This window comes from Tachysurus vachellii, chromosome 7 (genome assembly GCF_030014155.1).
Source record: "Tachysurus vachellii isolate PV-2020 chromosome 7, HZAU_Pvac_v1, whole genome shotgun sequence".
In the NCBI taxonomy this organism is placed as follows: Eukaryota; Metazoa; Chordata; class Actinopteri; order Siluriformes; family Bagridae; genus Tachysurus; species Tachysurus vachellii.
The window spans coordinates 21,985,004-22,001,603 of NC_083466.1; the positions used below are offsets into that span (position 1 = coordinate 21,985,004).

The following is a 16,600-nucleotide window of genomic DNA, read 5'->3' on the forward strand; positions in this document are numbered from 1 at the left end:
AGAAAAACTCACAATGGTCACAGAAAAAAATTGAAAAAAAAAAAATCTGACAAAAGTAATAATAAACAAAAATTCTATGAATGTTAACCAGTGAAAGTCAGACATTGCTTTTCAACCCTGCTTCAACTGAATTATTTAAAAAAATAAACTCATGGAACAGGCCTAGACAAAAATGATGGTACCCCTAGAAAAGACTGAAAATAATGCGACCAAAGAGACATGTTAATTCAAGGTGTGTCCACTAATTAGCATCACAGGTGTCTACAATCTTGTAACCAGTCAGTGGGCCTATACAGTACATAGGGCTCCACGTAGTCACTGTGTTGTCTGGTGACATGGTGTGTACCACACTCAACATGGACCAGAGGAAGCGAAGGAAAGAGTTGTCTCAGGAGATTAGAAAGAAAATTATAGACAAACATGTTAAAAGGTAAAGGCTATAAGACCATCTCCAAGCAGCTAGATGTTCCTGTAACTACAGTTGCACATATTATTCAGAAATTTAAGATCCATAGGACTGTAGCAAACCTCCCTGGATGTGGCCGCCGGAGGAAAATTGATGACAAATCAAAGAGACAGATAATCCGAATGGTAACAAAAGAGCCCAGAAAGACTTCTAAAGAGATCCAAGGTGAACTTCATGCTCAGGGAACATCAGTGTACGACCAAGGAGGACACAGATCATAAAAAAGCTAGACTGGAATATGCCAAACTACATGTTGACAAGCCACAAAGCTTCTGGGAGAATGTCCTATGGACAGATGAGACAAAAATGGAACTTTTTGCCAAGGCACATCAGCTCTATGTTCACAGACGGAAAAGCATTTTAATAAAAGAACACTGTCCCTACTGTGAAACATGGAGGAGGCTCTTATGTTCTGGGGCTGCTTTGCTGCATCTGGCACAGGGTGTCTTGAATCTGTGCAGGGTACAATTAAATCTGAAGACTATCAAGGGATTCTAGAGAGAAATGTGCTGGCCAGTGTCAGAAAGCTTGGTCTCAGTCGCAGGTCATGGGTCTTGCAAAAGGACAATGACCCAAAGCACAGCAAAAAACACCCAAGAATGGCTAAGAGGAAAACAATGGACTATTCTAAAGTGGCCTTCTATGAGCCCTGACCTCAATCCTATTGAGCATCTTTGGAAGGAGCTGAAACATGCCGTCTGGAAAAGACACCCTTCAAACTGGAAACAACTGGAGCAGTTTGCTCATGAGGAGTGGGCCAAAATACCTGCTGAGAGGTGCAGAAGTGTCATTGACAGTTACAGGAATCGTCTGATTGCAGTGATTGCCTCAAAAGGTTGTGCAACAAAATATTAAGTTAGGGGTACCATCATTTTTGTCTAGGCCTGTTCCATGAGTTAATTTTTTTTTAAATAATTCTGTGGAGCATGGTTGAAAAACAATGTCTGACTTTTTCATTGGTTAACATTCATAGAATATTTATTTATTATTACTTTTGTCAGATTAAAGTTTTTTCTGTGACCATTGTGAGTTTTTCTTTCATTGACCGCAGAGTACCAACAATTTTGTCCACGTGTCTATCCACTTATGTAGCTTCTACTACTCTTTCCCATAGCTTTCTAGTGTGGCCCATCAACTTTATACCTCTGTATTTGCTACAACTCTGCACATCGCCCTTGTCCTTAAAGAACGACACAAGAACTCTTCTCCTCCATTCCTCAAGCATCTTCTCACTCTCTAAAATCCTGTTGAACCATCTAGATAGTGTATGTCACTGGTAAAAAAATCTTTCTAAATATTTGTTAATATCTGCAAAGATGTTTTGTTTACTATAAACATTGCATAACATGATTTTCCCTGGCAAATTATATTTTCATTCATTTTCTACTGCTTATCCGAACTTCTCGGGTCATGGGGAGCCTCAGGCGTCCCGGATGATCTCAGGCGTCATCGGGCATCAAGGCAGGATACACCCTGGACAGAGTGCCAACCCATCGCAGGGCGCACACACACACTCTCATTCACTGCAAATTATATTTGAGTTACATAATTTTATTATATGTTCATTTTGGTAATAGTGACACCTATTGGTGAGCAAATGAGTAGTGTTAGTTTCTACATTTTCATGTGACCAGGCTAGCTGTGTTGGTTTTGTGTATATACAGATAGCAAGAAACCCATGGGGTTACACGTGGAATAAGAAGTGTAAGATTCTAAAAATATTTGACTGTATTGTCTCCTAACCTTTCCTGGATTTCTGAAAAGAAAGCACACATTGTATGTTCGTTTATTTTTGGGTTTTGTACTGTGTGTGATGATTCAGTTTTTAAAGGCTATAATCTGAACTGTCATGGAAAAAACGTCACTTGCATGTAGCTAAATGTAAATTTGGTTTATTTAATTTTTTTCATGGTGTTCATATGTCCACTATCATCTGTCCTTCTAGATTCCTTTCCTTAATACCAAATCTGCCCCTGATCACCTCTATTCCCTTCACCAACATGCCTGTTGATGTCTGTTCCAATCACTACTCTCTCCCATCTGGGAATACTCTCCATCACCTCGTATAACTCACTCCACAATCTCTCCTGCTCTTCTAACTCTCAGCCTACTTGTGTAGCATAACCACTGACGACATTCAACATCACCCCTTCAATTTCTTACTTCAAACTGATTATGCTGACACTCTTTTCACCTCTAAAACATTTACATGTTAACATTTACAACAAATGTATTAATCTATTAAATGAGAATTTCTTCTACTGTTTCTGTTTAAATTTAGATATGCATGTTCCTTTTTAATGTACTGTAAAGTTTTATTTGAAATACATTATGTATTTATTTGTTTGTTGCTAATCAAATATTAATAAAAACAGTTACAGTCCACACTGAGTTTTACTGCAAAAGAAAACATGATCAACTAGATTTGTAAAGTTCGTCGAGACAGTGGACATAAGGGTTAGTGTTACTTTTGGAGGCAAGTGGACAGAAAGATTGTGAAAGCTACTGGACCGCTAGGGTGCCAATACTTTTGGAGCGAACATGAGCATGTGACGTGATCCGAATACCCGTGAGGCAGTTCCCCTCATTGTGCTGAGTGTTTTGATATGTCACATGTCCATGTTGTGCAAATTTTTTATTTCGCTTATTTTGGGGGCGGGGCTACACGTGACGTCACGTGAGCAAAATACACGTGAGGCAGTTCCCCTCATTGTGCCGAGTGTTTTGATATGTCACATGTCCATGTTGTGCTAATTTTTTATTTTCACGTGACGACACGTGACGTGACCATAACACACGTGAGGCACTTCCCCTCATTGGGCTGAGTGTTTTGATATATGACATGTCCATATTGTGCTAATTTTTGATTTCACTTATTCTGGGGGCGGGGCTACACGTGACATCACGTGACGTCACGTGATGTCACCAGTATACCCGGTGGGGTGCCATTACTTTTGGCAAAAAGTGGCTACTGAGGGTTTGGACATTTCATGTCAATACTGCAGTCATTATGGGATTCTACTTATTATTATACTGCATAGAACACAGGAGAGAAGCCGTGCCTGAGCTCTGCGCACGCTGCGTGTGTGAAAGCTTAGAGGAATTTTAGGAATTCCCCATTCAAGTCTATGGGACGTTCCATCGTCGACTACGGGAAAACCGAAAGTTCCGTCGGAACGCCGAGGAACTTTGTCCGGAGTAACGTCCTAAAGAACCTGACCGAGTTTGGTGTAAATCGCTCGAAAACTTGCCGAGTTATAAACCTCCAAAGTTTATAATGGAAGTGGATACGAAAAAAGGCCACTTTGAGCTTCCGTACCGGGAATGCCGGAATTCCGATCGCTTAGAAAAGTAATAGCAACAAACTTCAGACCAGGGTCTACGACATATCCGAATTTGGTGCATGTGGCTCGAAAGCCCTAGGACGAGTTACTCTTGATAAATTTTTGTCTAAGAAGAAAATAATAATAATAATAATAACTAGATTTGTAAAGTTCGTCGAGACAAACTTTGATGTTGGCTTTGACGGTGCAAGTATTCGCAAAGGCCGGTGCTTTTTGGAGGCGAGTGGACATAAGGGTTAGTGTTACTTTTGGAGGCAAGTGGACAGAAAGATTGTGAAAGCTACTGGACCGCTAGGGTGCCAATACTTTTGGAGGCGAGCGGACATGAGCATGTGACATGATCCGAATACCCATGAGGCAGTTCCCCTCATTGTGCTGAGTGTTTTGATATGTCACATGTCCATGTTGTGCAAATTTTTTATTTTCACGTGATGACACGTGACGACACGTGACGTGACGTGACCATAACACACGTGAGGCACTTCCCCTCATTGGGCTGAGTGTTTTGATATGTCACATGTCCGTGTTGTGCAAATTTTTTATTTTCACGTGATGACACGTGACGACACGTGACGTGACGTGACCATAACACACGTGAGGCACTTCCCTTCATTGGGCTGAGTGTTTTGATATATGACATGTCCATGTTGTGCTAATTTTTGATTTCGCTTATTTTGGGGGCGGGGCTACACGTGACGTCACGTGACCAAAATACACGTGGGGCAGTTCCCCTCATTGTGCTGAGTGTTTTGATATGTCACATGTCCATGTTGTGCAAATTTTTTATTTTCACGTGATGACACGTGACGACACGTGACGTGACGTGACCATAACACACGTGAGGCACTTCCCTTCATTGGGCTGAGTGTTTTGATATATGACATGTCCATGTTGTGCTAATTTTTGATTTCGCTTATTTTGGGGGCGGGGCTACACGTGACGTCACGTGACCAAAATACACGTGGGGCAGTTCCCCTCATTGGGCTGAGTGTTTTGATATATGACATGTCCATATTGTGCTCATTTTTGATTTTGCTTATTCTGGGGGCGGGGCTACACGTGACGTCACCAGTATACCCGGTGGGGTGCCAATACTTTTGGCAAAAAGTGGCTACTGAGGGTTTGGACATTTCATGTCAATACTGCAGTCATTATGGGATTCTACTTATTATTATACTGCATAGAACACAGGAGAGAAGCCGTGCCTGAGCTCTGCGCACGCTGCGTGTGTGAAAGCTTAGAGGAATTTTAGGAATTCCCCATTCAAGTCTATGGGACGTTCCATCGTCGACTACGGGAAAACCGAAAGTTCCGTCGGAACGCCGAGTCCGGAACTTTGTCCGGAGTAACGTCCTAAAGAACCTGTCCGAGTTTGGTGTAAATCGCTCGAAAACTTGCCGAGTTATAAACCTCCAAAATTTATAATGGAAGTGGATACGAAAAAAGGCCACTTTGAGCTTCCGTACCGGGAATGCCGGAATTCCGATCGCTTAGAAAAGTAGTAGCAACAAACTTCAGACCAGGGTCTACGACATATCCGAATTTAGTGCATGTGGCTCGAAAGCCCTAGGACGAGTTACTCTTGATAAATTTGTGGCTAAGAATAATAATAATAATAATAATAATAATAATAATAATAAGCTTATAAAGGAAATCAGAATGTTGGCTTCTACAAAGCCAACATAATAAACAGTTTTAAGTTCAGCTGCTGATGTCTGTTTTGATAAAACCGAGCAAAAGTTGCCATCTCCTGGTCCAAAGGGGGAAATTACGTGGTCCATCAGAAAACATTCGACTCAATGTTGTATTCATGTTGTATTTTTAAGCTAGACATCAGAGGGAGCCTCATTAATATTCATAAAGGAAGCGCTACCTGATTGACCAATGAGAAGTTTCGGCTCTGACGTTTCATGTTTTTCTGCAAAAATTACATTGAGATGATTACAGTGAACAGAGCAAGACACAGGATTAATCAACCAGAAATATACATTTTATTTTTGAAAAGCCAGCTAGATATGCAGTAAAGATTTGTGTTTTTATTTAGAACAGTTCCCTCACTAAATAAAAATGAAAATGTCATTATGTGATAAAGGGGTAAATGCTGAGGAAGACAATAAGTCACTGTAACTTTAATCTGTTTTGTAGTGAAGTGAGACATTAGTAAAGCAAACCCTCAGTTCAGACTAAACCCACAGTGTGACCAGATTAAGTCCATGCGTACAATAAATTTTTGTTGTGTTGTTATTATGTAGAAGGACAAAATAATGCCAAGAGTAAATAGTACAATTATGTGAAATTAAACAAATACGTGAAATAAAGAAATCCATTGTAATTATGTAAAGCAAACTAAAAAGAATTCAAATATAAATATATTATTTACTTAAATATAATTACGTGTGTGTGTGAGAGAGAGTTTGTGTGTGTGTGTGTGTGTGTGTGAATAAAATCTACATACATACGGATACAAAAGAAGGGCAGAGAACAAATTAGACAGAAAGTGAAAGTGTTTGTCATTATATCCGGGAGTGAATGAAAAACAACCAAGCGATAGTCAAAGAGTTATGTTTGAACATTTTCATTCAGCATGGCAGAATATCAGTATGCTGTGCTTTTTGAGGCAAACGACCTCTCAGACGGAGAAATGAGAAAGATTAGAAAGATTTTAATATCAAGCAGCAGTCTAACGGAGGACACTGTGAGAAAGTGAAAAAGGTGGGAGACAACACCTATAAGATAAACTTCTTGGAAAAAGTTTTTAAACTGGACCCATACTTACTAAACTTTCTGAAAAGAAAAGGGCAGTGGTGGCTCAACTGGTTAAGGCTCTGGGTTGTTGCTCGTAGGATCGGGGTTCAAGGCAAACACAGCCAAACTACCACTGCTGGGCCCTTGAGCAAGGCCCTCAACCCTCCCTGCTCCAGGGGCGCTGTATCATAGCTGCCCCTGCACTCTGACCCTGACCTCTTCAGTTGGGGTATGTGAAGAAAAGAATTCCACTGTGCTGTAATGTATATGTGGCGATAATAAAGGCTTCTATGCCCCGTTCTTCTTCTTCTGAAAGACAATCGTCATGAATGCGATTTTCTAGTTTTTTTTTGTTCGTTCTAAAGGTCAGACATGTATTTATCATTGAGTGAAGAGAAAACTTAAGATTTTGATAAGATAATCTACTTTTTCAAAATATAATGCATAGTGCTAGTAGGTCTTTATTAGTTACATTCTTCTTGAGTAAACTTTAAATGAACAACCGCTACTTACCTTAGCCTACTGTGTGCAAAATTGCTACAATGGTGTGACTACGTTATTTTAAACATTTAAATTGTATTGGTATTGACGTCTCTGTTTATCACTTGGGAATCTACAAACAGATTCAGATTATTTAATGCCATGTCAGAAATCAAAGATATTTTCATGGGCAAAATTCAATTACAAAAACACAAATATCATATAAACACAAGAAAAACAAAACAAATATAAACAGCAAGTCATAATCTCATTGAATATGTCCTTAAGTGAAGTAACTAAAAGAGCATTCTGTTTGTGTTAAGTCCAGGACAATGTTTGACAGATAAGGGATTCTTACAGAACATACATAAAGTTGGGTCTTCAGCTTTAAGCAAAAAAAAAACCAAAAAAAAAAAAAAAAAAAAAATGCATGGGTCAATCTTTAATTTCCTTATTAAGAGCTTCGGAATCCACAAACATTGTCGGTTTTCCTAACTGTCAAAAACTAATGGGTAACTAGCATGGATTAGCTGCCAAACAAACGTCTTAACAAACGTTGAAACAAACCAACAAACGTTGGTTGTTTCAAGGACTGAAACCAACGTAACCAGAAATATAATTTCCTAACATTCAATATCATAAAACAGATTCTCATTTGTGAAATGTAATCCCTTGCTGCCTGGTTTTTAGATTTCGTTCATTTGAACATCCAAACGCAGCACAAAAGTGCGGCATAGTCCATGAATTCGAAGTACAAGACCCCTGTTCCAAGATGGAGGTGGTTTTGATGCATTTTTAGAACCCCAAGGCGACATCTAGGTGTAGATATCTATGACTTACTGTTAAGACAATAAGGTAATGCATAGTCTTGATTTACAGGAAATGCCAATGTGTAGAAATTAAACATTTTAAACTACCGTACTTATCACAGTATGAGGGTGAAATGCTTTCTTAAAATATCTATCTGTAGTCGCTGCTGTAGTTATGTAATTAATTCACCTATGCAGAAAGTTTTTAAACTGGACCCATACTTACTAAACTTTCTGAAAGACAATTCAAAAGCAAAGTCAGATTTAAATGATCAGCTCTCCTCTTTGCTAAGCAGCTTTAAGTTAGACATGGTTACTGAGACAGTAGTGGTAATAAGTAGAGATGTACCGATACCACTTTTTCTCTTCCGATCCCAGCGTTTGCCAGTATCGGCCGATACCAATCCCAATCCGATATCTGTGTTCTTTTCTACCTTTAAAAGTAAAGAATGTATACAACTCGCTTAGTTATTAAGATTTATTTGTTTCTGGCAAAGAAATGCCCATTACTGGATGAAAAATGAAAACACAAGAAACCTTAAAAAAGTATTAATGCAGTAGCAAACAGTACTTTTAACAGTTAGTGGTATAACAACCTAAACCGTATATACACTGCAATTATTTAATTAAAATTATTTTCTGAAGAATAGCCAATATTTTAAAGTGAATCTTATATTAGAACTCTTGAAACACAATGCAAAATGTATTAAACAGTAAACCTTGCACCCAAATGAGCGACATGTTTAACGCGCTGAGGTAAATGGAAAGGGTGCCTGCTAAACTTAAGCAATAGTCTATGATGTTTGCTGTTCATTAATCAACCACCACGGGCATGGGTGTCGGAAGCAAAGAAAAAGTGGGAATGTCCTGTCCCACACATATAATGGTTCCGACGCCCATGGATTTCAGGAAGCAGGAGCGTGGTCAATGCTCTAGGTAAAAAGCGGAACGGAGTTTAATTTATTAGGGCATTCCTCAAGCAGAATGGATTCGACTGGCGGCGCTCTGAACGGTAATATTAAAAAAAGACATCGGCTGAATAGAGACGGTAAAGGTGGGTGGGTCCAATATTATTGGTCTTAAAAAGTGGGTGGGTCCTGTCCCACCCACATATAATGGTCCCGATGCCCATGACCACAGGTATCGGATTAGGATCGGTCACGCACCACCGATACCCGATCCACTCAAAATGCTTGGATCGGTGTCGATACCGATCCAAAATATCGAATCGGTACATCCCTAGTAATATGGGATGCAGTTCAAACCAGTCAAAATGATGTCCAGCAGAAGTGGGAAGAAAAGATGGATATAGTGTTCTCAGATCTGCAGGATCGCTATATATTCCATTTCGAGGTGGATCCTAAGAGGCTAGAGATTCTACAAAAATAATCTTTCCAATTCTCACAAAACCTTGGGATTTATGAAGAAAAAAGATTTAGTAGTGATAAGGAAGTGCAGAAGCTTTTAAATGATTTAGATGCTTTTCCTTTGTGACAGCAAGCCCATAAAGAAGGTCCTGTGTCGGAGACACGTTATGCACTTGTGAAGGAGCGGTTTGAGCAGAAGATGAAGTCTGATTATTCAAAAGATCCGGATTACAAAGGAGCGAACTGGCACTCTTGTCCTAAAGGGTCCTGAAGATCAAGTCCATTCAGCAGAAACAAAGCTTAAAGAGTTTCTGCATCAGATTCAATTGCCTCATCCCATTAAAGCATTTTTGTCATCTAGTGGTGCTATTCAGATCTTTCAGACACGATTTCAGGAGAATCTCTGCAGTCCAGTTTTGATTGAGGCCACAGGCTCTGGCTCAGATTTGGTTCTGCTGAGTTTGTCCACAGGTGCACTTCAGGAAGCAGCAACTGCAATACAGAGAGATCTGTGTATGGAGACGGTGGTGCTTGAGAAAGCTGAATCTGAGTCACCAGGAATCGATGCTTTGATACAGGCTTTGAATCCTGCATTACAACAGGCTAATCATGGAACTTCTAAAGTGGAAATTAGCTACGAGCCAGGACCAGTGTCTGACCCCAGAATGAGGGTTCAACTGGTGGGCTACAGCCCTGAAGTCAATAAATAATAAAAAAAAATTATACAGGACCACAAGCAAAACTATGCAAAATACAGCAACACTGTGCCTCTATGTTCAGCAGAACTAGTAAATAATTTATCTGAACTTCTGTCACTACTAGGTGTGGAAGCATCTGGTGTAAAACTAATGGCTTCATCCTCACCGTCCCCATGTGTCAATGTCTCAGGACCTCGGTGTAAAGTAACTGATATGAAGAAGAAACTGCAGTCATCATTTAGCCATCTTACATGGAAGAAAACTTCAGTCAATGGTCGTGGAGTCCGGAGAACTCACAAACGCGTCACTCAAAAACGATTTATTCCTCCGTACACAGGGAAAACCTCCGTAATGTTACTAAACAAAAAACACTCATTGGTATGAGAAAATGAAAATGAAAGGGAAACCAGTTGCGGCATCAGACTTCCACATACATGTGGTGTTAAAAACGGAAGCGCTCACCCTTTGGCGCATGCGCACATCCACCTAGTATACACAACAACAAAGCAGAGGCACATTGCTCTTAAAGGGGCCACACCGTTCTTAAAGGGGTAGCACCACTCCACTCGTTACATATTTCACCCCCACCAAAAAAAGGCTGCCCCCAGCCTTACACAGCCAAGGAAACAACCCCCCACAAACACTAAACAGTTGTCAATAACATTACTGAAAACACTTATTATCTCAACTCAAACCTTTGTGTATGAAATGGATGTGTCCACTTATGCACTGGCCAATCAGAAGTAACCCTTGGAACTTTTCTCTGTCTCAGTACATAAATGACCCTGACCCTGAGTCAGGAGGCAGAGAAGGGCACAGCAGCACTAGTGTCAGTAGCAGAGTCTGGTACGCAATTTTCAGGGAACTTTGCATCTGAACATTTATCTACATTTCTAGAGTCCACCCCAACCACATGGTCGGTCTTAACGGATCTGTCATCTGGAGAATCAAATTCCCCATCCCAGGGAAGTGCACTCACATCATCAGTGTAACTTGTCGAGGTAACTGAGTTGCAGCAGGCATCTTTAAGTCTCGTGTATAGTGGTCAATAATACCTCTCTGAAGATCAAGGGACTCATTTGGACACCCCCGCAGCATCATAACCTCATCTTTCAGTGACTCCACCTGGCCCTCTTAGGCCATCAGTAGATTTTGGAACTCTGCCCCTGTATTGGAGCTCAAAAGTTTCAGATTGGTTAGTTAGGTCACTCACTTTAAATCAACCCGTTTGGCCATAATAACAAGGTCAATCTGCTTTGTAGCAAAATTAACAAAATCAAAACAATGAATCAAAAAAAAAATTCTCTCAACTTGCATCAGTATGTGAATAACAGTAGTAAATGTAATATATACCCTACAATAAACTATTTGAGAAACCAATAGGCAATATATGAATAAATGAGGCATATACTGAAATATCTCAGTGAAACAATAACAGTGGCAACAGTTTCATAGCTAACGTTACGTTCAAAGTCTCTCAACATAAAGCAGTCTTTTTCAGTCTCACTTTAGCAAGTTGATGTGCAGTGTCTCGGTTGAATAAACACAAAGTAAGTTATTCTGTTCCGTGTCTGAAAACCACAAACAATTCCATAAAGAAAGCAAATGACTCTAAATGCAGTTCAAAATAGGATGCAAGAAAAAAGTCTCGTGTCCACTTTGACCAGTTCAACATACGCAGTTCCGTAGACGAATGCAATAACGCGGTTTGAAATTCCTACGAACAAAGTTCAAACGTAGCAAAAAGTCAGAAAATTACCATGACACTCAGTTCATGTCGCACATTAGATCCACGAAAATCCGTCGCCGCATATCCACAGAAGCGTGACGAAAAGGACATCCACATTAGCAACCAAGAATCCAAAGGCAGGTACAAAAATAATGTTCGGTCGCCACTTGTAACACGTTTATGGAGATTAAGGATAGTTGTTCAATGTTAGGCCCGCAAAAAAAAAATGACGGAGAACTCACAAACGCGTCACTCAAAAACGATTTATTCCTCCGTACACAGGGCAAATCTCCATAGTATACGCAACACATAGCACATTGCTCTTAAAGGGGCTACACCGTTCTTAAAGCGGTAGCACCACTCCACTCGTTACAAGGTCTTGAAGTTCAGCAGGTGAAGCTAATAACTAATTATTAAAACCCTATCATGAAACATCATCTGGTAGTTTATGTTGTTTGCTTGTTTTAATTTTTGTCTATAATTTTTTTTTCCTTTTACCAAAGGAAGATTCAGAATTAGACCTGGTGATGTGCTGGAGGTAGATGAGACTCCACTAGGGTGCAAAAAGGTTTTCTTTATTGAATGCTTATCTTGGGCTGGACATGCACACAACAGTGAACAGGTCAGAAGAGTGAAAGAGTTTCAGCACCTGTCAGTGACAATGCTACAGCAATTCATAAAGCTTTAAGACACTGCATATGACACCTTTGTCACAAATTATTTTTTATAGGCATTACGATGTGGAATTAAACAAGCTTTGGCACTTTGTGAACAGCAGGCATGGAGCTCAGTTGCTTTTCCGGTAATTGGAACAGGAGAGCCACTGGCTATGCCTGTACAATATGCCTCTAATATTCTGGTTGGAGAGATTGAGACTTTTGGCCGGGCTGCATCCACTAGTTCTCTCAGGACCACACGAATTATAATAATGCCTCATTACCCAGATTCTGAAAAGGTAAGAGAATATAATTTGTCCATTTGGCATGGGTATTATTTTGCCTGTATCTGTTTTATTATAATTGCTACATTTGTCTCTCATTATCATTGTCAAATTCCTGTTCTTTCCTGTTAGTGTTTTCAAAAACTTTTTTGCAGTCAATTAGCCACCCATTCCATTGAGCTCAAGGAAAAAATTAAAAGTAACAAATAAAAACCCAAAAGAGCATTCCCCTGCAACCCAAAAAAGATGCCCCCTTCCCCAGGAAAATCCCCTCAATATATACTCTGGCGCCTCTAGGCGCCTCCTCTTTTAATTTACATACCTTGCATACAATTACCCATTATTTCTCAAAGTTGCCCTCAAAGCCCTGCCTAATCATTTACCTGACTTCTCAGAATTCCCCTTATTTTCCAGAATTACCTCATACGCCTCCTAAGTGATCTAATGTCCTGTTTTTCCGATTCCTTATTTCCCAGACTCAAGGTCTGCCCTTGGATTTTTCTGTATATGTCCTTGTTTTTCTGTCCTTGTTAATTTCCTATTATTTCCAACCCTCTTCGTCATTGTTATTTAAAAAATGTGCTTGAGAGAGCTTTATTTCCTTGTTTGTATCACATTTGTTGCTCAGTCTTGGATTAATCCTCCTAATCATTTCTTCTCTTGCTATTTCATACTGTATATGATTTCTACTGATTATATGTTAACTTTATGACTTTGGATTATGTCAAAAGTTCTTACTTATATTTGGTTATATTGTATTGCTATTATTGCTAAGCTTTTGCTGCTATAATGTTGCTTTGAATATAAATGGAGTTCTATGTTAGCTCCTTAAGCTTTATTGAACTTATAACCTCATTATGATCTCAGTCTGTTACTTCTCAGACTGGGCTTGCTCATGCATACATGAAGCTTTTAGTTTCTCTATATATTTCTATATAAGTTCTACTCCCTTTTTAGCAGCTCTGTTCTCCTGAACTTCCTGAGCATCCTTATCTGCTGTCCCATATTGTGAGGAATCCTCCCGCTCGCACTTCCTCCTCTCAAACCCCTCTGGCTACCCTCATGGACCAGAGAACTCAAACTGATGGCTGTCCTCATGCTGAACCTTGCTGCCCTGAGCTTGGAACTCCCGTCTCTCCTCCTCGTCCCTCATCACCTCCTCTCGCCTGTATCCGCCCTTTTTCTCCTGCTTTGGCTTCTCCCTCCTCTGGCTCTGAAACTGGATTGCCAGTTTACATTTCCCCTTCTCCCTCTCCTCAGCCTTGCTCTCCAGACTACACTCCTACCTCTCCTAGGCCTGATAGTACTGGGCCTTATTACTTTTTCTAAGTTTTATAATTACGATAAACTCCTTTACTTACTCATAATCTGACTTATGAGTGGTTATCTATATATGTAGTATATATTGCCTTAAACATCTGGGGTCTATTCCCATGTATCTTATGACACCAATCGTAATCCTTAAGGCATACTACTTTCCTTTTAGGTATAATGTATGTATTATATTATGATGTATTATAACAGATTTTTTTGCAACAACAGGGTAAGTTTTTAGTTTTAAGAATCTTTATTATTATTAGGTAATATTATAGCATGTTTGGCAGAATGTTTTACTATATAAATTTAACTACATTAAACATATTTCACTGGCTTCCACAGCTGCCTTACAGTGTCTAAGCTCCGAAATTGATGAAATCACCATCCCATTAGCCAGATGTCAGGTCCATCTGATATTTGGAGACATTAGCAATGAGACTACTGATGACATTGTAAACACCACAGACTTTACTGACTTACAGACAGGTGCTGTTTTACCCTAAACACTGCATTCAACCATTTGTTACATTATTTTGCTACAAAAATGGGGTTAATACTGCTTAATTATGAAATGTCTAAAAAATGTATTTCAGATGTGTGCAATGACATCCTGACTATTGGTGGACCACAGGTCAGGGCTGCTATAACAGGAGGTAAAAGAAAATCAAATAAAAAAACAAAACCTTAATACTCAGATCTTTGCAAATTGTGTTTATCAAATAATTGTACAGTGTGATGAAACACGTTTAAGCTGTTCTCCGGTGCATAAAAAAAGTGTGCAGAGTCTGAAAATTAGCCTTGTAATTTACAATATCAAGTCATATTATAAGGATCAGTGTTTGCTGTGTGTGAAGAAATGGAAGTAGTTTAATAAATATATAATTATATAATATAATATAGCCCTGTGTGTGTCTACAGATGTCTACTACTGTTTGGCATCACTGTGGTAGAAACTATTTCTTAGGCTTGTACCCATTAGTATTGTTTCCCAGATATTAGAGCCAATGACTAGTGTGTGTAATTGGATGAAATATGATCAATAAACTGTGTAGCAGGCTGAGTAGAGGGAGTTAAAGATGACGCGTTTCAGTTGCATACAGATGGTTTATTGTCATGTTAAAGAATACAGCCAAAAGGTATTGATGGCCAGATAAGATCATCTCCAATAAATAAACTAAATAAAAAAAGGAACTGTAAATCAAAAAGGAACATTCAAAAGAAACGGTGAACAGAAAGTGAGCGTCCCAGCTACTCGCCCCCTTTCAACCTGCATCCACACCCAAACTCACAGATGATATGCACCTGTGGATGCACCAAGTGATGTAACAAACGAAAAGTGGCAATTTCAGAATAAATTTCTGAATAAAATTAAATTTCAAAATAAAAGACACGCCATTGCTTATCTTCTCCACACTATGATGAGCCACCTGGACTGCAGAAAAGGGAATTATGCAAAAAATGCTGTTTGTGTACTACAGTTCAGCATTCAACATAATTCCCTCTACGCTAGTTGGAGGTCCTGGGACTGCTGTGTCAATGAATCTCCAACATCCCGACAAACAGACCACAAGCTGTACGGGTGGGCAAACGCACCTCATCCACCCTCACCCTCAGCACCGGAGCTCCGCAGGGTTGTGTTCTGAGCCCCCTGCTGTACTCACTGTACACATATGACTGTGTGGCCACTTCCAACTCCACCACCATCATCAAGTTTGCTGAGGACACTGTTGTGGTGTGCCTGATCTCCAACAAAGATGAGACGGCCTACCTACAGGAGGCTAAAAACCCTGAGAGATGGTGTCAGGAGAACAATCTTCTCCTGAAATTCAGCAAGACTAAGGAGTTGATAGTGGACTTCGGCATGTAGCAGGAGCGGTCATACCAACCGCTAAACATCAACGGGACCAGGGCCAGGAAGATTGTAAAGAACCTCAGCCATCCCAACAATGGACTCTTTTCATTGTTGCATTCAGGGAAACGCTTCCGCTCCTTGAAAGCAAACACAGAGAGAATGAGGAGAAGCTTTTTCCCGCAGGCCATTTGGAGTTTAAACCAGGAAACACCCAGGATCTAGTACTGGACCTCCATCTTCACTTTTTTCTGCACACCTTTTTTGCACTAGGACACTTTAACTCTGGACTGTCACTTTCTGTCATCTCCTGTCATCTCCTGGTCGTAAGGGGAAATTACGTGGTTCATCAGAAAACATTTGACTCAATGTTGTATTCATGTTGTATATTTAAACGCTAGACATCAGAGGGAGCCTCATTAATATTCATGAATGAAACTTTTTGGCTCTGAGTTTTCATGTTTTTCTGCGAAAATTACAGTGAGATGATTACAGTAACAGTGCAAGACACAGGATTAACCAACCAGAAATATACATTTTCTTTTATTTTCTGTTTGAAAAGCCAGCTAGATATGCAGTCAAGTTCCCTCACTGAATAAAAATGAAAATGTCATTATGTGATGAACAGGTAAATGCTGAGGAAGACAATAAGTCACTGTAACTTTAATCTGTTTTGTAGTGAAGTGAGACATTAGTAAAGCAAACCCTCAGTTCAGACTAAACCCACAGTGTGACCAGATTAAGTCCATGCTTACAATACATTTTTGTTGTGTTCTTATTATGTAGAAGGACAAAATAATGCCAAGAGTAAATAGTACAATTATGTGAAATTAAACAAATATGTGAAATAAAGAAA

The 16,600-nt window shown here is 39.7% G+C and overlaps 1 protein-coding gene across 1 annotated transcript; it reads left to right on the forward strand.

Annotated features, from left to right (window-relative positions):
• Positions 1-11,668: 11,668 nt before the first annotated feature.
• LOC132848896 (DNA-directed RNA polymerase II subunit RPB1-like) lies at positions 11,669-13,915 on the forward strand. The gene is made up of 3 exons (XM_060874964.1): positions 11,669-12,260; positions 12,369-12,593; positions 13,536-13,915. Exons 2-3 carry the CDS (start codon positions 12,468-12,470, stop codon positions 13,905-13,907), a joined length of 498 nt encoding a protein of 165 aa, XP_060730947.1. The 5' UTR covers positions 11,669-12,260; positions 12,369-12,467; the 3' UTR covers positions 13,908-13,915.
• Positions 13,916-16,600: the final 2,685 nt, after the last annotated feature.